General features: G+C 37.1%; 1 protein-coding gene across 1 annotated transcript in view; it reads left to right on the top strand.

Moving 5' to 3' along the window:
• Positions 1-3270: 3270 nt before the first annotated feature.
• The window catches only part of LOC131689683 (cysteinyl leukotriene receptor 1-like), a 94645-nt gene continuing 71845 nt past the window's right edge, over positions 3271-26070 (top strand). Inside the window, exon 1 of the mRNA XM_058974936.1 lies at positions 3271-4595. Within this exon, the coding sequence (XP_058830919.1) occupies positions 3777-4595 (819 nt within the window). The 5' untranslated portion in view covers positions 3271-3776. The remainder of the gene's footprint in view (positions 4596-26070) is intronic.

Genomic DNA, 26070 nt, shown 5'->3' with positions numbered 1-26070 from the left:
AGTCAGTAGGTATAATGACCGTTTGGCATAAAGTTTTATTGGGGAAAAATTGAGTGTCCCTTCAAACTCGTATCGGGTGACGTGTGGCGTTTAATTACATCTTCTTCAAAGAGAATCCTCTGTTCGGCTGTTTGTACCGCTCGTCATGTATTGCAACGTTATACTAAACACAAGCAATTGGGCCATTGTTTTATTGATTTATCGTTTTATTTGGAGCAGGGAAAAGCCCCCTGGAGCTAGGTTTCATTCAAACCCTTTCTCTAGCAGGCATAAAACCTCCTCATATTTTGTACCAACAGATTATAAACATCCAAATGATACACAGCTTATTTCTACAACTAATGCTAACACAATAATTTTGCTACTGTATAACTAAAATAGGGACAAAAGCTAACTTGACAAGTAATAATTAACAAACAATCGCTTAGTGACGGTACGGAAAAGATGAAAGTCAATGACGTGGAAACATCGGTTGAATAAACGGCACATACTGGCGAATGGCTCATTAAGGCCATAATTGGCTCTGGCAATAGGAAGAACAAAGAATTGATGGGATCGAAGGTTACGACGACGGATGTCGAAATCCAATAACTGGAAAAGATCAGGGCAGTCGATTCGTGATTGAAGAAGATCGGCGATAAAAATTGCTTTGGAAACATCCCGACGAACGGATAGGAGACCAAACAACAGCTGCATATTCAAGCGTGGAACGTACCAAAGCACAATAAAATGCTTTTAACCCTCCAGAAGTCGCACAAATGGCCCACGGAACGAGCAGCCGCTGGTGCGCTAAGACGATTTAGCTAGATTTTCAGAGCAGTGTGTACTCAGTGCACTAGCGCGACTTCCGGAGCGCGAGTGTACATCAACGAATTCTCTTGTAACACGAAAAATGAATTCTAAAAGTTTGGAAGCTTTGGATATGGTATATTATAGGTGTTTTTTTTTAAATTCAGTTTTGAATCTAGCAGGACTCCCAAGTCCTTCACAGTAGAATCACGTTCAACACTCTGAGAAATATTGTAGTCGAATTTGATCATGGAATGTTTGCGGGTGAAGGAGATGACTGAGCATTTAGAAGCATTCAGTTGCATACTGTTGACATGACACCAATTTATGAAAATATCTAACTGAGGCTGTAAGAATTCAACATCGGTGGATGTTTTACTTAGGTGGAATAATTTAAAGTCGTCAGCAAATGATAATTTCATACATTTTATCGAGAGATTGAAGTCGTTGAGGTAGAGCAAGAATATAAAAAATCCAAGATAACTACCCTGATGAACCCTAGAGCAGGTAGCAAATGGAACGGTCATGCAGTCTCCAATTTTTATAACCATTTCTCGTCCAGATCGATAGGAGTGAAGCCAATTCAAAAAAGAGCCGCTGAAACAGTTATCTGGTGGTTGATCTTGTCGAAGGCTACTGAAAAGTCGGTTTAATTGGCGTCAACTTGTAGTCTTGCTTGCAAGGAACGGATGATGAAGAATGTTTAAGAACCAGGAAACTATTGGAACAGTTTCTAGTATAACAGAGGGGATACAATCTGGTCCAGCATTAGATAAAGACTTCAGCTTAGTGCATGCTGAGCTACAATTAGTAGTCGTAATGACAGGATGACAACCAATGGGTGGGCGTAGAGGAAGGTTGGTGGCAGCCTCAAAAATTTGCTGGCTGGTTAAAATTTCATCGGAAAAAAACATTACTAAAGTGCCATTATAGTAATAAAGTGAGAATGGCGGGGAGAATCAGGAGGACGACTCTTGCGTTGGGAATGCTGAGAAATGGGTTTGCCTATTGTATGATTTATTTACATGCCCCGTGTATAAACAGTGCCTGAGGAATCTATAGCGTTCACTTAAAAGACGCTCTAAGCACTCTTGCACAAAAACTAAAAAGAGCTACACCATCCTTCATGACAAATTATTATGCTCTCTAGGATCAATCCAACAGATAACTCATTTTCACCAAAAATTCATATGGGACTCTAATGCTTAAATGAGCAGTACGGACTTTGTTAGCAATGATATAAGCGTTTTCAAATGTAGGTGAAGTGCCTATTTCCACGCTACTAGGCAGAGTGCCTCATTAATTCATTAATTACTCGGCCTACAAACGATGTAATCCGTACAAATTGGCATCAACAGTTTTGCTTCGTTGTTAAGAAGCAAGATAGGGTGGGTGCTCCTATAGTTGAGGTGTACCAATAGTTGCAGTAGTGGGTTATACGCCTAACTAAGGTACCAACCATCAACAAATATTTTTTAAACGATTCATCGCACTAATTTTATGCGACAATGAAACTATTACCCTTAAAATTTGCTCAAAAAACTATTGAAAAAGTTTCATTTCTTTGATTTTTGAGCTCTGTTGCACCTATAGTTGATCTAATGTACCTATAGTTGCAAGTCCCATAAGAAATCAATGGGATTTGCAACAATAGGAACCGAAATTAGCGATTGCACCACTATTGGTACATGTGTTCCTATAGTGGTATAACCGGTTTTGATTACATAAATTGGTTAATAAACCGTCTTTATATTTTTTCTATGAAGTAGGGATTGAAAGCTTTCGTTTAATGTATTAACATTGCCCATAGGTCTATTCATCGATTTTTTTAGCAAAAGTTTTCCTTAAGTATGCGACTATTGGTACATCCACCCTAACGCAAATGCACCGAAAACGGTGAAATGCTCGTGTTTGAGCGCAACGGAAACGAGTGACTCTATTGTTGCCTTAGTATTTGACAGCAGTGAAATCCTATCCCCGATTAGTAGTGCCTACATGTGGTTCTGGCTATCTGAATCCATTTTCAGTCAAACACTTTATTCAAAGGTACAGTACTTAATATTCCCAAAACAATAATCTTTGCATACTATCAGTCACTCTCTACTGACGGATGAGGTAAAAGCCTGCTAAGCTTCCTTTCCGTTTTCGTTCTGAGGGTTTTAAACAGCAAACCAACCCCTCATCAATCAGTGGTTAAGCGGATTCTGGGAAACGTCTAGACCTATTTTTCAGCTTCAACAGTTGAGCTAGTACCTACCTAGTATGGATCCAAACGTGCTTCTTGGTGGCGACAATATACAAAATGAACACTTCGCGGGCTCGGAGTGAACCACCATGAGTGCCTGCTGGCCGGTTTGGTGGGGATAGTCAGGATCGTGAATGAATTTTACATTTCGTTGGGAACAGCACCCCTAAATGTTTTCTATTCTATGCTTTAGATGCTATTCTGGCGCTACTGTGTTCAGTTATGGTTTAGTTATCGTACGTCCAGGAGGCACTACGGGAAGTCCGTCTCGGTGAGAATTTTATCCCCCGTCGCGTGGTTTTTCTGCAACCGACCGTTAGTTAACCGTTTAGTCCGTTGGAAGAGGGATAACAACGGTAGTGCGTCTGGTGGAAGATCCAACTTGTGTGGGTCTTTAGCTCCATGTCAGGAGGTATTCTTTTCCATTTACAACCACGGGATGTTTAATTCCGTAAGTAGGAGTATAAAGTGAACGAGTTGTGAATTAAGCAGCAAAAGGGTATCAAGAAGACGACAGTAAGAATGTTGAACATCAAGTCGGTTGATGCCCTGATTACGATCTATTTCTCGCATCTGAAGTGCGCATAGGAGAAGTGGATGCTGATGGCTTCAGTATGACTTAAGGAGTGTTGAATAGGATAATTAATATTCGGGAGGATATGTCTTTCGATGATAGAAAGTTTCTATTTAAATTCGCTGTCGTTGCGAATTTTTAAACGTGAAACGATGTGCGTCATCAAATATGCAGAATGATTCAAGTGTTGATAGCTCCTGGGAAGGAAATGGTTTATATGTGCAAATGGTGCTTTCGCCTGAAGGGAATTGCAGTCATTACACAGCCAGTGGCGATGAAGTGTTGAACGAGTTAGTGCTAGGAAGTGGTTTAACTGAATCGAATACCAGCAGTGAATTTCTGAGAACTACCGCATACTCGCCCTATTTAGCAACGACTGTGGCAGTGTCAAGGAGTCTTGAAGAATCGTGGTTTCATCAAACAACTTACCAACCGGAAATCCTACCAAACTCGAAAGATCAATACTACGACATTGACCAGCAGACGTTTCTGTACTACGCAGAGCTGCTGAGTGTGCTCAACTTCTACTACATTCCCGCACTGGTGCTATTTGGTAGCATCGGCAACGTATTGTCAGTGTTAGTGTTCTTTAAGACGAAGCTCAAAAAGTTATCCTCCTCATACTACCTGGCCGCCCTCGGTCTAAGTGATACGTGTTATCTGTTCGGTTTGTTCGTGCCCTGGTTAAACTTGATTGATATCAAAATCTACACCCTGGAAATGTACTGTCAGTTTTTTACCTTCTTCAGCAACCTGTGCAGCTTCCTGTCGGTGTGGTTTGTGGTGGCTTTCACGGTCGAGCGCTTTATTGCCGTGCTTTATCCGCTGAAGCGGCAAACGATGTGCACCGTGCGGCGTGCCAAGATAGTGATAAGCGCATTGACGCTGATTGGAGTGTTTATCAGTCTACCGGTGATATTTTTCGCCTCACCGCAATATTCACCCGCTATGAATGAAACCATCTGTGATATGCCGGACGAGTACAAAGTAAGTGGTGCCGTATTCTATCCCGAATGACGTCCTGTTTTGTGCGTGGGAGTTTAGAGAAAAACTACTTTTGAGCCAGTATCCTTCCGCCTTAACGTTTTTCGTAGGAACTATCGTCAACGTGTTTTGATGAGGTATTATTTTATTAAAGTAGCTATTTTCTATTTAAGTGGTTCATTATTGAAAATAACTCCATTATGCCCTGGGTACATGTTTGAAAGGTTTCACGATATAAATTTTTGGCTGCTCCCATAGGAGAACTGTGGAACTTTGTTGATTCCGTCAAAGCTCAGATTCGGGTTATCTTGGATATAACATACATTTTCCTCGTTATGACATATTTTAAAAACAGTTCTTAAATTTTCTTCAATTACACTTAAAGTAAGTTTCACCCTAAAACATTTTTTCTGGGTTTCAGCATATTACCAATTGGCCAGTTCCTCGGAGGCTCCTAAATTCGATCCTTTTCGATCATTTTGACATGATGTTGTTTTATTTAAACTAGTAATTTAACTAAATTTATAATACAAGATCGGTTAGTTATAACGACAAGGAATACTTTAAAAATAATAGTGGGTTCGAAGAAAGCAATGTCTGAGTGCGGATGGAAATTTTTTTTCTCGCGTTATTTATCGGTGTTTGAAAAAATCAGAACAATATTTTACATTAATAACTACATTTGTCAGTTGAATGCTAGTCTTTATAAACTGTGTATCGCAATAAAATTTACAAAAAGCGAAAAATGATACGTGTTTGCCATTTACCAAGGAAATCTGAAAGAATTGAAAGGAGTTGTTCGAATACCTAAATGTGCCAAAAAAAAAAAAAAAAACAAGATGCAAAAACTGCAAATCAGTAGACACCGCGAATGTTTTTTTTCAAATTTCTTCCAACTACGCTGGTGTTTTAGAACAAAAATAGTGTATCCCAGTGATGCCACAGTAATGTACAACATGAAAGTTAACAATTACTCAGCTCTTCATACGGCACATTTGATTGGAGATGCTGATAGTGCAACGGTGCTGCATAAAAGGTAGCATCGTCCTTTGTTCTTTTATCGGAATTATTTAAAACCCATGTTCGTTTTCTATTTATTATATTTTTAATTGTTCATTCTGCAAACTTGTGCTTAGTGGTTTACTCTAAACTTCAAACTTTTTGCAAGTGCAATTTTTGGTTTTCCTCTTCTTTTTTCAGTTTTTGGAGCTGTTAGGGTTTTTTTTGTTTCTTTTTTTTTTTCATAAAACGTTTATTTGACACGGCATTTGCAAAAGCTTTTTTACGCCGGGGCTTTTTTTACATAACATGTTACAAAGGTTCCTAAGACTATCACGTTATAAAAAAAATTCACTTTCTAATGCTAACACTGAGGATAATCATCATTTTGAATGTTTTTAATTATACTCTATTTTCTTGAATTTCGTTGTAAACCTATTGATAGTTTTTCTGTAATCTTTGTTTATTTTTTTTCTTTATTTATATCGTTTTATCTAACTTAACTAACTGCGAAGAAATCTAAATTGTTTGTGGGTAGCAAGGGAAAAAAACTAGAAACATTGTGGGGATAATTATATTTGAATATTTATTGTTTTCAGGAAATGATAAATATGGCTCATGTATGTAAGATCTCGTAAAGCGAGGATATCACGAACAGGTACATAGGGTGGTTTTCTTCTGGCTCGTAAGGAGTCTATTAATTGGGATCTGGCTTCACGATATTCAGTGCAAGACCAAACAACATGTTCAATGTCTTCGTAACCCTCTCCGCAAGCACATTGATTGTCTTCTGCGATCCTAATACGGCGGAGATGCGCATTCAACGTATAATGGTTGGACATGAGTCTAGACATCACACGAATGAAGTTTCGACTTACATCCAACCCTTTGAACCATGCCTTCGTTGATACTTTAGGGATAATTGAGTGCAACCACCGTCCAGGATCTCCATTGTCCCATGATGTTTGCCAACTAGTGAGCGTCCTCTGACGAGAAGCGCTATAAAATTCATTGAAGGCAATAGGTCTTTCATAGATGTCACCGTCCAGCGCCCCTATTTTGGCTAAATTATCCGCTCTCTCATTACCCGGTATGGAGCAATGAGCGGGAATCCACACTAAGGTAATTTGATAAGATTTATTTGTTAATTTAGTTAAGTATTCTCGTATCTTCTTCAAAAAGAACGGAGCGTGATTATCAAGCTTTAGTGAGCGTAGTGCCTTAATTGTGCTGAGGCTATCTGTGAGGATGAAATAATGGCTGGGAGTAAAGTATCAATGATTTCCAGACTATAGTGAACTGCTGCTAGTTCGGCTGTATAAACGGAGGCAGGTTCTGCAAGCTTGAAGGAGATCGAGGTGTTATTGTTGAAAATACCGAAGCCAGTGGCCTCATTGATTCGTGATCCATCAGTATAGAACATTTTATGGCAGTCAATGTGTTGGTATTTACTTATGAATATTTTAGGGATCTCCAGAGAGCGCTGGTGATCCGGGATTCCACGAATTTCCTCTTGCATGGACGTGTCGAAAAATAAAGTGGAATCGGGAGTATCTAGTATATTAACACATGTCAGAACATAACTAGAAGACATTATTTCTTGTGACATGTGATTGAAGTACACTGTCATGAATCTGGTTTGGGATTGAAGCTCGACAAGTCTTTCGAAATTTTCAATTACAAGTGGATTCATAACCTCACATCGTATAAGTAAACGAGAGGAGAGATCCCAGAATCGATCTTTTAAGGGAAGAACTCTCGCTAGAACTTCAAGACTCATCGTATGTGTCGATTGCATGGAACCTAAGGCGATTCGTAAACAACAATATTGTATTCGTTCCAATTTAATAATGTGAGTGTTTGCAGCTGAACGGAAACAGAAGCACCCATATTCCATTACTGAAAGTATCGTTGTTTGATACAATCTTATCACGTCACTTGGATGAGCACCCCACCAAGATCCGGTTATTGTTCGGAGAAAATTTATCCTTCGTTGGCACTTCTTTATCAGATACCTAATGTGGCCTCCCCATGTACCTTTAGAATCGAACCAAATTCCGAGATATTTAAAGGTGACTTGGGCTATCGTTCTACCAACCAACTGAAGCTGAAGCTGAGCTGGATCACGCTTCCTTGAAAAAACAACCAACTCTGTTTTCTCCGTAGAGAAATCGATGCCTAACTTCAAAGCCCAACTTGATAAATTATCCAAACTATCTTGCAGTGGTTGTTGTAAATTTATGGCTTTTGGTCCTGTAACAGAAACCACGCCATCATCTGCAAGTTGCCTTAGAGTGCATGGGCTGACAATACATTTATCAATGTCATTCACGTAAAAATTGTAGAGAAGGGAGCTTAAACAAGAACCTTGTGGGAGGCCCATGTAACTTATTCTGAATGTTGCCAAATCGCCATATGAAAAATGCATGTGCTTTTCTGACAATAAGTTGTATAAATAATTATTTAATATTGGTGAAAGACCACATTGATGTAGTTTCTCTGAGAGAACATCAATGGAAACAGAGTCGAATGCTCCTTTTATGTCTAAGAACACAGACGCCATTTGTTCTTTTTTTGCGTAAGCTAGTTGGATTTCTGACGAAAGTAGCGCCAGACAATCATTCGTTCCCTTTCCCCTCCGAAAACCAAACTGGGTATCTGATAGCAAGCCGTTCGCCTCAACCCAATTGTCGAGACGTCGTAGGATAATTTTTTCCAACAATTTCCTGATGCAGGATAGCATTGCAATCGGTCGATACGAGTTATGGTCGGAGGCTGGTTTTCCCGGTTTTGGAATGGCGATAACTCTCACTTGTCTCCAGTCGTGCGGGACTATGTTCTGCTCAAGAAGCTTATTGAATAAATTCAACAAGCGTCTTTTTGCTAGGTCAGGCAGATTCTTCACCAAGTTGAATTTAATTCTGTCTGGACCCGGAGCATTATTGTTGCATGAGAGGAGTGCAATTGAAAATTCCATCATTGTCAAAGGCGAATCTATGGAATCGTTACTTGTGGGAGCATCGCGAATGATTTTCTGCGCAGGAGCAGAATCTGGACAAACTTTCTTGGCAAAATTAAATATCCAGCGATTCGAAAAATCTTCGCTTTCATTAGTTACGTTTCGATTCCTCATTCTTCTGGCTGTGTTCCAAAGAGTACTCATTGATGTTTCTCTTGACAAGCCATCAACGAAACGTCTCCAATAACTAGACTTTTTGGCACGACGGAGACTGTCAAATTTGTTTTGTAAAATCGAATAATTTTCAAAGTTTGCACGTGTACACCCTTTCCGTTTCATAATTTCTTTGTAAGCAACTTGTTTAGCTTCATATGCATCCGAGCACTCTTTGTCCCACCAGGGATTAGGAGGCCGGCTGTTCATTATCATGCCAGGATTGCATTTCGTTTGGGTTTGTTCTGCTGCTTCAATAATCAAACCCGCTAGAAATTCATATTCTTCGGTAGGTGGTAGCTCTTCCGTCGAAACAAGAGAAGTGGAAATTAAAGATTGGTATTTTTTCCAATCAATATTTCGTGTCAAGTCATAAGGGACATTGATTGAATTCGTGAGGCCTAATTCACTGTTAATTGAAATAACGACTGGCAAATGATCGCTACCGTGAGGATCAGGTACAACCTTCCACGTGCAATCTAACCGAAGTGATGTCGAGCATAGAGATAGATCTAATGCACTTGGTCGTGCGGGTGGTCTGGGAATGCGTGTTGCTTCGCCTGTATTTAAAACTGTCATATTGAGCTCGTCACAAACATTGTATATCAAAGAGGATCGATTATCATTGAAGAGGGAACCCCACAATACTCCGTGCGAGTTGAAGTCTCCCAGTATCAGCCGCGGAGCAGCCATGGATTCCACTACCTCAAAAATCTGACGTTGTGCAATTTGAGCTTTGGGAGGTATATATATATATATAGAAGCGATAGACATGTATTTGCCTTTAATATTCGTTTGGACAGCTACAGCCTCAATGCCCGCAAACAAGGGGATGTTAATTCTATAGAAAGAATAGCACTTTTTAATTCCTAGAAGCACTCCTCCATACGGGGTGTCTCGGTCTAGGCGAATAATGTTGAAATCATTCAAGTTGAAATTAATGTTTGAGGTAAGCCACGTTTCACATAAAGCAAAAGCATCGCATTTCAAATTATGCAGCAAAATTTTTAAGGAGTCAATTTTAGGTATGATACTTTTGCAATTCCACTGTAAAACAGTGATGGAATCTTTCATTGGAGGAGGTGAATTACCCATTGAAAGATACAATCGCTGCAAGGATGGGCCATTGAGCAATCAGCTGCTCTAAAAATGTTCTAATTGTTGGGAGGAACGCTGAAAGTATACTTTTTAGTGGTTCAGAAATATTGAATGCTTTGAAAATCCAATCAACAATTTCAGAAAATTTCAATAACCCTATCCCCGGCTGAGGCTCGGAGGAAGTTGAAGTTTTATTATTTCCAGTAATGGTGTTCTGTTTGGATTGTACATTACCAAAACCGGGAGGGACTGGCTTCGGTATTGCATCGGAATTCTTTAGCTTTGGCCGCAATTTATTTGTTGGAGGAGAAATTTTAAGGCCCTTGCTTGGCAGTTTGGGAAAAGAGGATTGTTTTCTTTTCCTGGATCCTCTAGGTAAAACAAATGATGTACCTTCGGACGCTTCGTCAGAGTCAGACTCTTTCGGCAATAGAATAGCGTATCTGTTTTCTGGGACCGTGGGTTCAGGAGTAGCATTTTTCAGTATTTCTGCATAAGAGCGCTTAGATCTCTCCTTCAAGGATCGTTTAATTTTCTCCTCCCGCAATTTATATATGGGACATGCAAGGAGCTCGTGTGAAGTTTCTCCGCAATGTAAACATTTTTCTAAGTTTTTATTGCATGTATCCTCTTGATGAGGCCCCCCACATTTGCCACACCGTACCTTATTGGAACAGTAAGTGGCTGTGTGGCCAAGCTGTTTACAATTGAGGCAATTCATCACACGAGGAATGAAAAGGCGAACGGGGAGACGAATTTTATTAATAAGAACATGGCTAGGCAAAGCAGACCCAGCGAAAGTTACACGAAATGAATAGGATGGTCGGTAAACTTTTTTCTCTTCTTCATGTGATACTGAGTACAATTGCTTACAATCGAGTATTTTTACCTTATTAAGCAGGGCGTTCTTGAAACAACCAACACCATGCTTAAGTATATCCTCGGCAGTGAGGCTGGGTTCGGAGATGACTCCATCGTATTCTATATCGCGCGAAAGTATATAAACTTTATATTCACGCGTGAAGAGTTCGCAGGCTACTATCTCGTTAGCTTGTCTAATATTATCAATGCTAACTCGAAGTTTGTCTTTATTTACTTTCACGATCTCTGTTACAGCAGAAAATCGTGAAGTCAGATCCCGTGCAATTTGCACAAGGTTTAATGGCTTTCCTTTCCGCCTGAAGAAAACCTGCCAAGGTCCAGAAGACTCTTGGGGGTATAATTTTATTCTAAGGGGAGTTGAGGGAGGGGGATCAGAAGAATTTTGCTCTTGTGAAATGGAGGATTCCATCTCACTATCCTCCATCTCGCCTACCATACACAGTAAGTAAATTAAATACTAACACTAGCAAAATTATATTAAAATCTACCTGTCCTTCGAAGAGTTGCAGATTCACGCTGTCTCCCTCTGTCACGCTCGGGTTGAACACAGCGCAACCACCACTACCAAGATGGAGTCGCTGTTTACCTGTGGGTCCAGGGGTATTTCCTTACTACACAGCGTGGCTAGGTACACAAATACACAAAAGCCCGTTTCTGCACTAGCACAGATGAATAAGTGATGATGAAGCGAGACGCTTCACCAACAAGATGCAGCTCTGTCTCACTTAGCGCCGACTGTATGCAGCGTAACCACTACCACCACCAAGGTGGGGCCGCCGCTTACCTGTGGGTCCAGAGGTATTCCCCTACTACGCAGCGTGGCTAGGTACACAAATCCTCAATATCCCGTATCTGCACTAATACGGATGAATGAATGATGATGAAGCGAGCCGCTTCACCAACCAGATGCAGCTCTGTCTCACTCCGTCGCAAGCGCCGGTTGTATGCAGCGCAACCACTACTACCACCAAGGTAGGGCGCCGCTTACCTGAGACTTCGTTGCCTTCGCACCAACACTCGCTTATCGCGTGGTACCACCACCAAACGACCGCTCTCGCAGCCAACAATCCTGCCTGTCTCCGCACCAACACAGCATCAAATACTGACACGGTACACAAACTTCTAGCCTATTCACGGCTTGCACAGCCTTGGTTGCTACAACCAATCAGCAAACACAACCTTTCAAGGCGAACGTTAACACTGTTATGCTTTTTTTTGTTTCTTTGTTTAGTACTACAGTTAACTCTCTCTATGTCGATATTTTTCTCTATCTCGAATATTTCGTGGGTCCCTTCAGATCGCACGTATAAAAACTCCTCTATGTAAATATTTTCTCTATCTCGATATCTCCCAATCTTGATGTACCTAGCTTTATATTTGCCTGCATTATTCTCTCTCTATGTCGATGTGTTTTTTTTCTCTCAGGTCATCACAAAGCATATACATAATGAAATGAAAATTGGTGATCAGGGCGCTAAATCCTATATCAATATTCTGCATGTAGGGGAAGTAAAGACATGATTTGGGGTAAAGTGGATATTCAATGTTTTCCTATGAGACTTTGTAAAACGAATTCATCTTAATCTGCATATATCGAGGTTTTCTAGAAATTATGAATTTTTGGGTTCAAAATTTTGACTTTAACGTGCTATAAAAAAATTTAAAATGCAGCCATCTGTAGCACGGAAGTCATACTTTCGTGGTCAAAATAATTTCAATTAGGGGAACATGGGGAGACTTGACCAAGCGCAGAATTCTATTATTGGCTATGACGTGTTCTATTAGGTTCTTAAAAAAATTTCAAAAATATTTTTATACTAGTTTCGGTCCGTTAAGGTAATTTTAAAAGTTTGGAATGAAAAATTCTTTCCTTATAGAAAAGATTCCGTATTTAATAAATTTTCGTTAAATGATGTAATTTTTTATCAAACTTTGTATGGACATATCTACTCGCCTAATCATTACTTCTAAAGTACTCATACATTATTTTATATATTATGAACTAGTGAAATAATTTTACATAAATCGGAACATTGAAATAGTTATTACTAAAATTTGCACGAGATTGAACGCAATAACTAATGTTGGGGAGACTTGACCAAGATTTTATGGGAAGACGTGACCAAGAGGCAATAAGCCGTTGAAAGCCGTTTTTTCTGATATTTACTATGCTGTCGTACCTAGTGTTAATCACGTCACAAAAAAATCCCACCTTAAACATCAGTCTATATCGTGTTGTTCTAGTAAACAAAGTTAATAGTAATATGACTGATTTCGTGACGTGTTAATAGGCAATGTAAGCAGTACAGTTAATCCTTAAAAGGAAATGCATTAAACACAGTCGAAATTTATGAAATACAACACGGTGTGTTTGGTAGAACAATTTTATTCGAAAAAAAAATCGGCATCGCTAAAACTTCAGCATGTGATAGAAATGGCTTTTCTCTTTCATTTGAAAGTAAAATTAAAATATTCTGTCGGGGGCTCCAGAACAACTTTTTATTTTAAAGTTTTTTTGTTTGAAAACATAGGTTTTTCAATGAAACTGGTTCACATTTTTGCCCCTAGGTAGTACTGAGTGAGAATCTGATGGACAATTTCATTGTGTACAACTTTGTAGAAAACTACATTGCAGTCTAAAATCGCCAGAGAAAGCTATTAAATTTTTATCAAACTTTCTAGATTCGCACGGGGCCTATTGGTTAAGAAGCTTTATTCCAAAAACATTTTTATTTGTAAAAAATGGATTGCCTTATTTTAACAGTGTGCTCAGAAGAACCTGAATGCTAGCAAAGTCCCACCTTTGAGCGTAAAAAACATAATTCCAGATTCCACCGTTTTATGCGCACGAATAATATTTTAGGACCATGGAGATATAGAGAAGAGTAGATAAAATTTGAACGAAATTAAGACTCTTTTGGAAGATGCTGGGTAATGCAGCAAAATGGAATAGTTTTTTTTTCTGTCACAGATATATTTGTTTCTTCTTTTTTTTCTTCACTCATTCTGGAGTATGCATAATGTAATCTTGAATCAACCTTTTTGCTCGTTAGCATCTTGTGGGATATATTTGGCCTAAATTTTAACTTTATATTCGATCAAACTCGAGTAGATATTCAGTCATTTGATTTGATTTCGATTGAGAATCCTGATTGACAGTTCCATGAAGGATAGAAAAATAATTCTCAATATAAAAGTAGATATAGAAAGTATCGCCTTTACCCGAAAGACGTGTTGCTGTTAATGTCTTCAGATTCTGAACTGAACTGGCAACTCTGTCTTCTTGACCTGTATTACTTTGATAATTTACTGAATGTATGGTCCAGCCTGATATTTTCTTGTTCGTTTTCTGTTGTGATCCGTGTACTTTATTTCTTCTTAAAGGAAATCATGAAACATGGTTTTGTTCTTTTTCCTAAGATTATTTGAAGTGTGTTCGATTTGAAAATAATATTTGAGGACAAGCAAAAATCTGCATCTAGAAATTCTGATGAAATGAATCTACCCCAAAAGATAACAAACATGGATCCAAAACTCGAAGAGCTTTTTTTTCTTTTTCAATCATCTTTCTTTTAATGTTGAAAAAGACAAACATGATTCTCAACCCAAAATTGCCATAAAATCTGTCGTTTATTACAATGACTCGAACTGTCTACTTTAGTTCATTCAAATATAAAGCTTTGAATTTAAGCCAATTTTATTTTACCAGGCAGGATAGGATCAGGAAGAAGGGTCATTCTAGTTTACATTAGCTATCCCCTAGAGCGAGAAAATAAATGAAAAAGGCATGATAAAATCCGTTACTACATTAGTCAACATCTTGAAAAGGTATAAGATTATCGAATAAATTTGGTCAACACCTTTCCACACCTCCTTGTTCATAAAGTGTCATTTTCGCCCAAGACCCGAAGAAATCTGAAAATATATTTTTTCTGCTGAATGGCACTTTGTATACATTGAAATTTATCTGAATTTACTGTTCATTTAAACCCAACATTTTTTGTAAGTCCTTGTTAATCGACTTCTTAATTCATAGGCCCCGCGCACACCTAAAACTGATAAAATTTTAATAACTTTCTCGGGTGATTTTATATCGATTTATAGCATTCTACGAAGTTGTAGACAATGGGTTTGTTCATCAGATTCTCACTTTAAGTATTTTTTGAATGTTTATGGAACCAATTAGTAGCTAAACTGCGAATTAATTTCATTAAAAAACTTAAGTTTTCAATCAAAAAACTTTAAAATAAAAAGTTGTTCTAGAACCCCGACAGTTTTTTATTTTTACTTTCAAATGAAAGGGAAAAGTCCATTCTTTCATATCCCGAAGTTTTACAGAAGCCGATTTTTTTTTTGAATAACGTTGTTCGACAAAGACACCGTGACAACCCTTTTATATTTTTTACTGCTACCTAATGGCCTCGACAATATGGAACAAAGGATTACAGTATTATTTATATCATTTTTTGCTCTGATTTTTCAAAATTCTCTTGGTCAAGTCTCCCCAGGCCTTGGTCAAGTCTCCCCGTAGTGGGAAGACTTGACAAAAAAAAACGATCTCAAACTTTTATAACTTTTGAAAAAGCAAATTAAAAATTCCGCAAAAAAATATGAACGCGAATAAAACCTTTTTACATTATATCTCAATGATTTTGGAAGGATTGAAAACTTTTTTAGAGATTTATGCAGGTTTAGCTGAAACCCTGGTCAAGTCTCCCCATGTTCCCCTACATGTGGGGCAGAATGATAAACTGCAAATAAGGGATTCCGTCTCAAACAGCAAACTTGATGTTTTGCAGTGCGTATGCGTCGTCCACTACCGTACTCCCCCCAATACGAGCATCTATCTTCATTTCCCGGTATGCATTATGATGTCCTGAAGGAAAAGTTGTCTCAAAGAAAATCATTGTGTTCTATATGTCGATCTCTCCCAATGTCGATGGTCCCTTCAATATCGACATAGAGAGAGTTTACTGTATTTAACCAATTTTCTCCATCATTATTTCAGAGAGCGAGTAAAGGCGCTATAACCTTGGCTCATTAGCCAGGATAGAGCTAATCTGCCCCATCCCAGGAACTTAGGACCAAAGGAGTGACATTAACCCTCTTAGCAAAGTCACTCCCAACGATTTATCAAATCCCCATCAAATTGAAACGGTCGGTACGGTTGTCCCCGTTTCTTCCTTGTTCGAGGGTCAAAATAGTTCGTTGATTAAATTCTTAATTAAACATGACTACATGTGTAAACTTTAAGGATATAAGGAGCTGATATAAGACTGTATTGCATACTTTTTCAAAACTAAATTTTTTGAAGAATGAGCAGCTTATGTACTGTCTTCGAAGGCACAAAAAAAAATCCGCTGCTGTCTCGATTTCGGCCGAATTAGAAGCTGGAAAATAGTTGTTAAACTAGAAGGTTTTTCATTTATTTTAATGTCAATTCGTCAGTTTTCATCGATAAAAAAAATCCAACGTCATTGCAGAGTCAATATTTTCAAGAGCGCTTAGTTCAATTTTGAAGTCAGTAGGCTGTCTAACGCAAAACTTTTTATAGCTCAGCGCATTCTATGTTTCAGTACATAAACAAAAAAAAAATGATTTTTAAATATTTGTCCAAGGAATAGCATAAAAATCGATAATAAAATCACTGTGTACGGAGTACGAAACTGATTTTTCATTATGCTGGCTATCGGAATGAGTAAAAAATATGGTAAATATTGTTGATATTTTTTTACTGTATTCCCCCTAATATTAAACAATATGAATGACGAGCCCAAAAAATTTTTCATGTCTGTGATTTATTGAAACTTATTGATGCTCCTTGCACGACCTGAAAATGACTGAAAGACCGCAAGGAAATGAAAAGGTAAATAAAACCCATGTTTTCAACTTTTCGCCCGGAACCACATTTTTCTATCGTAGTCCAATTTAAACATGATATATCACTCGGAAAATTGAGTTGAAAATAGATTAATGTTTTTTTAACTGTGAAGTATTGGAAAACGAATCACTTGTAACGTGACAGATCGAAAATTCGAACGAGCTCTTTGGACCACACCATCAGCTTGCATAGAATGTCTAACCATTTTTTTTACTATTTTGAGTCTACTTTTTGAAACTATATTGTGTGAACCTTAAGCTTTTTTTATTTTTGAGGAAACACAATTACACATATGTAACGGGACAGATATTTTCTGACGTAGAGAAATTTTATCAAAATTGATTCAAACGACAAAAATGATGACCATCTTTGACATTGCTGAATTTTTTTATTTATAATCTGTATTGGCCAACCCCATACCAACATATGGTTTTGACAGTTTGACAGCGACCTACACATATGGGGCGTTATAGCTATAAAGCCCCAAACAAACAATTTTTTTTGCGATTTTAATAATATGCAAGTGTTCTAAACGACGTTTTGCAGCTTACGGAATGATTAGATACCATATCATGAAGAAAAACGACACTTCGTATCCAAATACAGCATTTTAAAGGCTCGATTAAAATTATTGTTTTGATATTCATGGAAGTGATGCTGGTTGTACAGGGGGCTGGGGTCAACGGAACATACTTTTTTAATATCGTCGGGCAACCTCAAAGTCACTGTAAAAATTGCGTAACGCGACAGACGTATTAAGCTTGAGCTTGTGCGACCACCCCTGGCTGCTACTTCGTTATTGATCTGGACTAGGCGAAGTTGCACAGGGAATAAGTAGATAATTATGCTTGGAAATAGCGAAACATCCTTCATTATGCAACTCCTGATAATCCTAAAGTGTTTATTGATCAATACCGGCGCCGACCAGGCCCGAAAGTGGATCGCGGAAGGAAAGGGAAGGAATGTTAGTCCGATATCTTGCTTTTGCTAGAGGCCGTATATACTACTGCGCACTGCACAAGTATCACGGGAGGAGGATATTTGTTAGTAAATATAGAAATTGGATTCTACTTCTTCTTTACCGACGCCAGAGAGGTGACTCCACTATCTGGACTGGATATCGATCCATCAACTCATGGACCGGGGACCAACGGCTTTACTTCCCTTCCGTGACCACAGATTCTTTCATCTCAGAAAAATCTCAACGACCTCGGCCGAAATTGAACCCAGGCCAACTGGAATGAGTGACGGTCACGCTTACCGCTCAACCACCGGTGCCGTCTTAACGTGACAGACGTATAAAATTGTGAATAAACCGTTCTTTATAGGATAAAAAATCTCTTTAGAAAAATGTGGGGTTTAGGTACCTTTATGATGTGAATTGTGTTAGAATATGAATGGTATTACAATATTTACTTAAATGCTATACATTGTTTCTACGGTTTAGTTGTAATTTAATCTGTTTTCTATCAGTAGCGACTGTTGATCCGAGTTTTTTGCCTTGCCATGATTTATCTTTTCATTATTTTCTTGATGGGAAGGATTGAAGAAGTGGTAAGGTTAAGGTTCAACTGAGAAAGCTTGGAGAAGCGGCCATCATGGGAAACGAAAAAAAGCAGTTTTTCTCACGCCGTTGGTAAAATCTTCATGAAAGTCAATCAATAGTACTCTACCAATGCCCCGAATACATTGATTGATTTCGTTTTCAAAGATGGCCGCTTTTGAGGCGTTCTCATTTAAGCCTTAAGAATAACGAAAATAACGACACAGAACATAGACAATACGGAAGTATTCTTCACTCCCAAGGGAATAAAACACTTCTCGATGAGCAGCGGGTATATTGAGATAACAGGACAACAACACCTCGGAAAAGATATCGTCATTCAAATTCGGCTTAAACCGATTTAGCTTTATAAGCTTTCCCCGTGACTTGTAGTAAGCCATAGTTCAGTTTACAATCGTTTTTCACCAGAAATTCCAAAGATCGGTCGTCGATACTGCAAAAATACTGCTGTATTTTTGCTGTAATCGACTTGGTTCTCAGAACTTTTAAGCAAACTACCCGTGAACGAGGATTATGGAAATCTAGCTACATCAAAACATCAAAGTATTTCAATCATTCCTTGCTAGTCCATGGAATGGGAGAGAATACCTTATTCTCATGAAGGCTATATGGTTCGACAATAAACTGGAAGTCCCGTGCCATATCAGGTACAGCTTTGTTCGTTATCTGGAGTGAACCAAACAATACCATACCTTAAGCATAACACATTGAAACTGGGGATGAAAGAGTTAGGAGAGATTGAAAAGAGACATCCGTGATGATCTTTTTACGGATCATCCTTCAGCGCAATCGAAAAGTGACATATCTTCAACCTTATTTGCACTCGATATAGATTGAGACTATAACTTGGTGTAAGAGATTTAATTTGTGGTGTATTTTCAGGAAAGTTTACTCTAGATAAAGTATCCACAAAAACATTTGCGCTTCCTTTTTGAGGAGAATTTCATATACATGTTATTCAATATAAGCTTTCCATCTTTCTAATTTAGCATTTATATTTTTGGAAGATAGTTAAAGATATGTGGTCTGTATAAATTTACATTTAAGCTCCATGAATAAAATTTCTAATTTTAGTCAATGCCCAAACTATTGCCAACATTTCTTTTTCATTAGTTGCATAATTTCATCTTCATGAAAGTGTTCACGATACGAATGTAAATGGTCCATTGTCTGTTTTTTGAGATAAAACTGCTCATAGTGCTTTATTTGAAGCATCCATTGTTAAAATATACGGCTCATAAAAATTTGGAAAAATAAGAATATGTCGGTAAAACTAGAACTAAGCAATAATGTTTCTTATCAATCTATATATAACTTTAGCGTAAATAGCTGCACTTCTCAGAACACCTGTTATCGTTACTATTTTCTTTGGAGCGCGCATGTTGTTGACTAGGCCTGCTTTCAGTTAATTAGCACATGTTGTCGTCTGGAACCGTTTCATGTGAACCGGAGAGAGCAGAGAACACGTGTTCGATGTAACGATGTAACGAGCTCGAGCAAAATTCCCACTCTTTTTAATGAAACCGTTGCACAGTGTCGCGTAGCTGGACAAAACCTCAAAATTTTATTTTGGATTTTTCATAAATTGTCATTTCTCTAAGTTTGTAAGCACGTTGAATACCAAATCCTGAGAACAAAAGCACGATTTTTTGCAGAACTTCAAAAGTGAGTTAGTCGATAAGCCTTTATGGTAGCTCAAACGTGTATTTAAATAATAAATCTGGCATTTAATTAAAGTCAAAATGTTCAAGGTGGTTGTACTTTTTTTAAACAGTTCGGAAACATCGCTTGAGCTGTTTGATTGCCCAGGGTTCGTAATGTAATTTATTAATGTTTTCCAGAATTACTAACAATTGGAAAAATGTATATGGACCAAAACGCGAAAAATAAAATTTATTTAATTTTCGCACTTTTTTTATTTTTTGTGGGAAGTATCGAGCAATGCAACTGTCAATTTAAAATTGTTATTGATATCGAGAATATCACGCTCGATTTTGCATTGCCTCTTAGTAATAAAAACAAGCAAAAATTGAACGCTAAACTAAAAATAAATAGTTATATTTGAAATATGTTATTTTTAAGTGTAATATTTTTTTCAAGTAGATTAAAGTTAAGTAAACGTAACTGTAAAGAGTACTCGAAGAAACAAATATTCATGATTGTATGTTTTTTGTATGATAAAGTATTCGGTCGCTTTTTTCAATGTATCGTAACAGCCCAAAATTTCAAAAAGGCTTTTTTTGCGTAGTTAACCACGTCAACAAAACATAAACATGAAATTTTCTTCGAGCATTTTTGACCTATTTTCTAAAAAAAATAAAACTATGGTGGTACATTTAGGTATGCCATTGTGTAGAGCCAAAACAATTTGTAACATAACAGTATTTTTTCATAGATTATTTAATGTTTTATACTGTCTTGATATTATAGCCCAAAAACATCCTTTTTAAGCTTAGAATAAGTGAAATAGTTTGTTATAGTTTGCAAATAAGTTCATTGCTGCAATTACTTTTTTCTCTTCAAAAGCGAATATGGTAGGGTTACTGCTCCCTAATTCATCTTAGCACCTCTATTCATCTCACCCATTTGAACACGTTAATTAGAGCAGTATCTGCTATCTCTATTCAACGCATTAGCTCAAATGGTGGGATGAATAAGGGTTCGTCGTACTTGACTTTTCGCTTCGCTCAAACGGGAGCATTCCACATTCTCCAGGGAAAATTTTTAACTGTACTTCTTCTTAGGTACGTTGCAAAGATGATGATACCTATTTAAGCGCAATCCAGTCACTCTAAGTCGAGTTTCAACTAAATAGTGTGACATACTGACTAATGAGATGAATAAGGGCACGTCTACCCTATGAAAATTTAATATAACTATTGCTCGATTTCACCCGGGAAATTCTGAATCGATAGCATAGGGGCAAATGCCAAAATGATGTCAAGGAAGCATATTTTTACTTGTGATTGTATCGTACATTACTTCAGACTTTAATGCTTATTAAACAGTACAGAAAAAACGCTTTTAATCCACCTAACAGTGTGATGAGACATTTCTTATAACTTTTATCACTCTCTTCGGATATTATATCGTTTGAGCACATTTAGAACTTGATGCTTCGCGATGTTTTTGATAACACATACTACATGGGAAAGTGGCAGGACTCAGAGAATCGTTCAAATCAGCATAGGACAACATCAGTGCTAGAAATCTCAAATCAAATCAATGGGAAGCGAAAAAATGGCCCATAAAATAGACATAGCTACGAATTATTGTTAATGCTCTGTTAATAAAATATCTAAATTGTGGTGGGAAAACTGAATTTTCCTAAAGGGGTTATATATTGTACTGAGCCAAAAAAATCGCATTTTTTTTAATCGATTTGAAGTTTATACTTTACTCAAATTTACAACGCGACTGAGAACTAAGAAATCAACGCTTTTTCTTGAAAAAAGCGATAGTAGCAGTGATACCATTCAAAGAAAATCAACAGTGAATATTTCCAGACTTGGTTTTATTTCCTATTTAAGAACTATTGTGTTTTTTACATCCTAGATTGCATGATTCAGTGATCGAAACCCAAAACTTCATAAAGTATTTGAAATTATTAAATTAAAATTTGTTTTTGCTATTGAAATTTACAAAATGATAGTATCGCCCCTTTGGCGATTGTTTACTTTTTCGGTTCCACCTATCAGCATTGAAGTATCGTTCTTACGTTTTTTTACAATAACTACCGTTCTACACCACCGATTTCGTCCGGGTTTTTTTTCAATAGCGATCATTGTTATTATTTACAGCTGGTATCAGCTTGATAATCCTAAAAAAATACGAAAATGACAGTTTCGCTTCTAAACTGCTAGCAAAAAAAGTATCGTACTGTTTGTTTGCATGGAGCGTGGAGGGCGAAACTTTAAATAAACAAACAAAAATACAGTTTCGCCCGTTGTATTTTTTGCTGTAGTTTAAGAAAGCACTATCGTAGAATCAAAATTTTTATGTTAATTTGTTGCGTTTCAAAGCCCTCATTCGCATGTATGAAAAAAGCCTTATGTTTACATTTGTAAGTATCGCCATTTTCACAAAAAAGGGTTGAAATGAAATCGCAGCTCCGGATATCACGCTATCTCTGAAGTGCATGCATGCATAGTTCCAAACTTTACTTCGACATCGACTTTTTCTAAAGGTGACTTTCCAGTAGTATCCTTGATTTGAATTATTATCGCTAATCCTAATGCCAAAGAACAAATAAAAACCCGTCGAAAACGAACCGTTTGGGAAAGTCATCATCATTACTGGAATTTTCATTTTCACGAAACTTTTCGATAACCTTCCGTCACTTGCGTTAATGCACTGTGTGCACAGTGCTCTGAAAATCTAGCGAAATCGTCTTAGGGCACCAGCGGGTCCAATTCAGAGCTATCTGCGCGGCGAGTAAAGTAAAGAATACTAAAAATTAATTTCTATTCCATAATTTTCAGTTCAGCAATTCGAGAGATCGTGCTCACCGCAAGCCATGAAAAATAGACTACGTTGTGAAGCGATGGTCACTATTTATTAAAAAATCACGGTTAAATAAAAAAAAATTATACTATTAAAAAATTTCAAATAGTTTATAATTTTCACAAACTTATTAAGAAAAATTGTTTAATAATCTTTCGTAATATTGTGTAAGAAAAAAGCTGAAAATTTCAGTATTTTCTCTATCTGCAACATATTAACCCTTAAGTATACCAATTAATTGGTATACGAATTGGAATATCTTCGCCAAATTTTGGAAGAAGTCTATAAAATAACCCCTTGAAAATTACCTAAAAATTGTTGTAGTTCGATACAATAAAAATCCCCAAAAATGAAATGTACCTATTAATGTGAAACACAGTGAATAATACATACAATAAAGACCCATTTTTATCAGTCTCATGGTGTATTTTAGGCTAACAAAATGGGGACATTGACTAAATCGGGCAATTTTTTTTTCTTTATAATAAACTGAAGCTGTTAAAATATTCTTCCCGTCCCTTGATGTAGTCTGATAACTATTTCTGATTATGATGAACTTTTTATTTTCGCATATTTCCATCTTCATGATAAGGAAAACATGCTCAAGAAAGGATTTACTCGAATTCAGTCTAGTTGGTCTGCTAGAGCCCATCAAACATATGTTCATATTTGGCTGATAAAATCGGGGTTTCAATGTATTATAATAGATATTCAGCATTCGAAGAAGTTTCTTGTGAACGAGTGTAGAACGACTTTGTTTCTACTTACTTGAAGTCAACGGCGTAGCCAGAAATTCGGTTTGGTGGGGGTTTGGTGAAAATCGATCATACTGTCCAAAAGGCATAATTCCGAAACCGTAATTTTTGAAGTTTTAAAATTATGCAGAATTAATTTTTCAGAAAATAGTAACAGAGTTCGTGTCTAGCGAATTTGTTGAGACTTTATTGTAGTCATCAATATTAACCTGAGAAAATTCACCATAAATACTTCTTGGACGATATACCGTCAAAATTATTTTATCAAATGATGCGCTGTTTAACGTTTGTAAAACTCATCGAAGATACTAAACCTCCGAAGTTGGCGGTTTCAAAATGATGCTATCTTGACCTTAAATTACTGATTTTAAACATTTGACCTATCCATATAATTGGTCATACAACAAAAATCAAATGCTCATCTAAATCGATCAGAACCTATTAGAATCGAATGGAAATCGTCATTTTTCATAAATTTCTCTCTACATTCGGAAAGTGTTATCCTCGTTATTAATCATATTACGTTTTCGTCTCAACTCGAAGCATTCCCAAAATATAAACCTGTTTTAATCCACCTAGTGGTGCAATTGTGCTTGTCTCATTTGTCCAGACTACGATTCCATGGCTGGTTACGTTCAATACAATGGTGGAAATGAATATTACATGTTCAGTACGATTTGCACATACGTACAATGGATCGACAGCCACGATCTTGAGATACTATGTGATACTGAAACATCGCTTGAAACCAGCGGAGAATCATGGAGAAAGGTCCGGGAGGTCCAGATCCCGCCGAAAATTTTCAACTTGTTAAGAAATTTTAAACTAGTTTTAATTTTAAAGTAGCAACCCCTCACTGCATACTCCCTCCGGGCCGGTATGATTGTCGATTTTTAGAGTGATTGCATAACCTTTCTATATGAGAAAGGCAAAAATGTACCAAAGTCCAAAAAAGTCAATTTTTGTCAAACATCTCAATGTTTCATGCATTTTAAAGTCATTTGGCATCAAAAATACAAATTTGATTTTGAAAATTTTTCATTTCAGTTTATATGGGAATTTGCTGTGATTGCACTCTTCAACTCGTAACTCCGGAACCGGAAGTCTAATCAATAAAAAATTCAATAGCAACCGATGGGAAGGTTGTACCTTTCATTTGAGACTAACTTTGTGCAAATCGGTCCATCTCTGAGAAACAGAGGTCACATTTTTTCCACATACACACACAGACATTTTCCGATCTCGACGAACTCAGTCGATTGGCATATGACACTCGGCCCTCCCGGTCGGGATTAGATTGACGAATTTTAGAGTGAACGAGAAAGGCAAGAACATTTTTAGCAAATGTTGAAAGTTATGCATTTTTTTGGTGAGCAGTTCTATGTTTCATAGACATTAAATCAATTTTAACTTCTCTTCCAATTAAATAAAGACCCTTATTACAGTACATCTCTACAAAAACGAGATCAATTTGAAAATAAATCTGAGGACTATGATTGATTGCAGAACTCTGTAATTTTCTATTGGAATGTTTTCAGGCAGGAATTTGATATTGATGCTATTAGACAACTGTGAAATCAAGACCAATAGATCAGTTACATATCAGGACCCCATTCCGACAATTTATCAAAAGTCCTCATGATGTTTACAACAACAAGTTATCAATCTACGGATCAGATAATTGTTATTGTAATATTGAATTAAATCAGCCTGCATCAATAAATTTTCAACTCCAATCCAATTTTTTTTTGGTGTGGTGGGGGGGGGGGGGTCTGTATGGTGTTAAACCCCAAAACCTTCTCTTGGCTTCGCCGTTGCTTGGAGTTATTTATTTCGCTTTTCATTTTCCGAAAGATTTCAGATCGATCCGATGGTCATAAGTTAGAAAAATTTCAGTCAGAAGGTTCGCACAAATGAACATTTTTGCACTGATAAGTTATCAAGTTCCTTCCAGACAACTTGGAAATGTTCAGTGATTATTTCTAGCGGTTGTAGATAGAAAAATGAAATACAAAATTCGATTTGTCGAAATAATGTTTGGCTTATTTCAATGGATTATTTCTATATTGAACAATAAATAGGCGACAAAGAGTAGTCCACAAACAACAAGCCATAACTTTTAAAGTATTCAAAATAGATATTTGAAGTCTTCAGTAAAGTTATTCGCAAAAGTAAGAGCTACAAATTTGTAGAAAGCATCATTTCGATGTAATCACTTCCAATAAAATTTGTGAAAATATCTCACTCATAGGGGGATTAATCAGCAAAAGCACAATACCAGAAGAAAGGGCATATTACCTCCATTAAATTCTCCGAAGATACTATTGACCTAAAATAAGCCGTTTTGGCGTTAATAATAGATTACATGTTTTTGGTCATATTTATGGCAATGGGAAATAATAAAAATCTTTCGTCCGCATTTAATGTTAAATATCTCTTTTGATAATAGTCCGATTTCAACAATCTATAGCTTGTTCGAAAGGTATTCGTTAAAGCTGTCTAAAAACATATAAATTGTTAATCTTTATTGTCAATTTCGGCAGATAATACAAAAAAACTGCAAAAAACGCCATTTTTACGCATTCAAACATTCATATCTTGGAAACTAAACATCAGAATCAAAA

Source organism: Topomyia yanbarensis, chromosome 3, assembly GCF_030247195.1.
Source record: "Topomyia yanbarensis strain Yona2022 chromosome 3, ASM3024719v1, whole genome shotgun sequence".
NCBI lineage: Eukaryota > Metazoa > Arthropoda > Insecta > Diptera > Culicidae > Topomyia > Topomyia yanbarensis.
The sequence above is the reverse complement of the archived record's forward strand: the minus strand, read 5'-3'. Positions and strand labels throughout refer to the sequence as shown.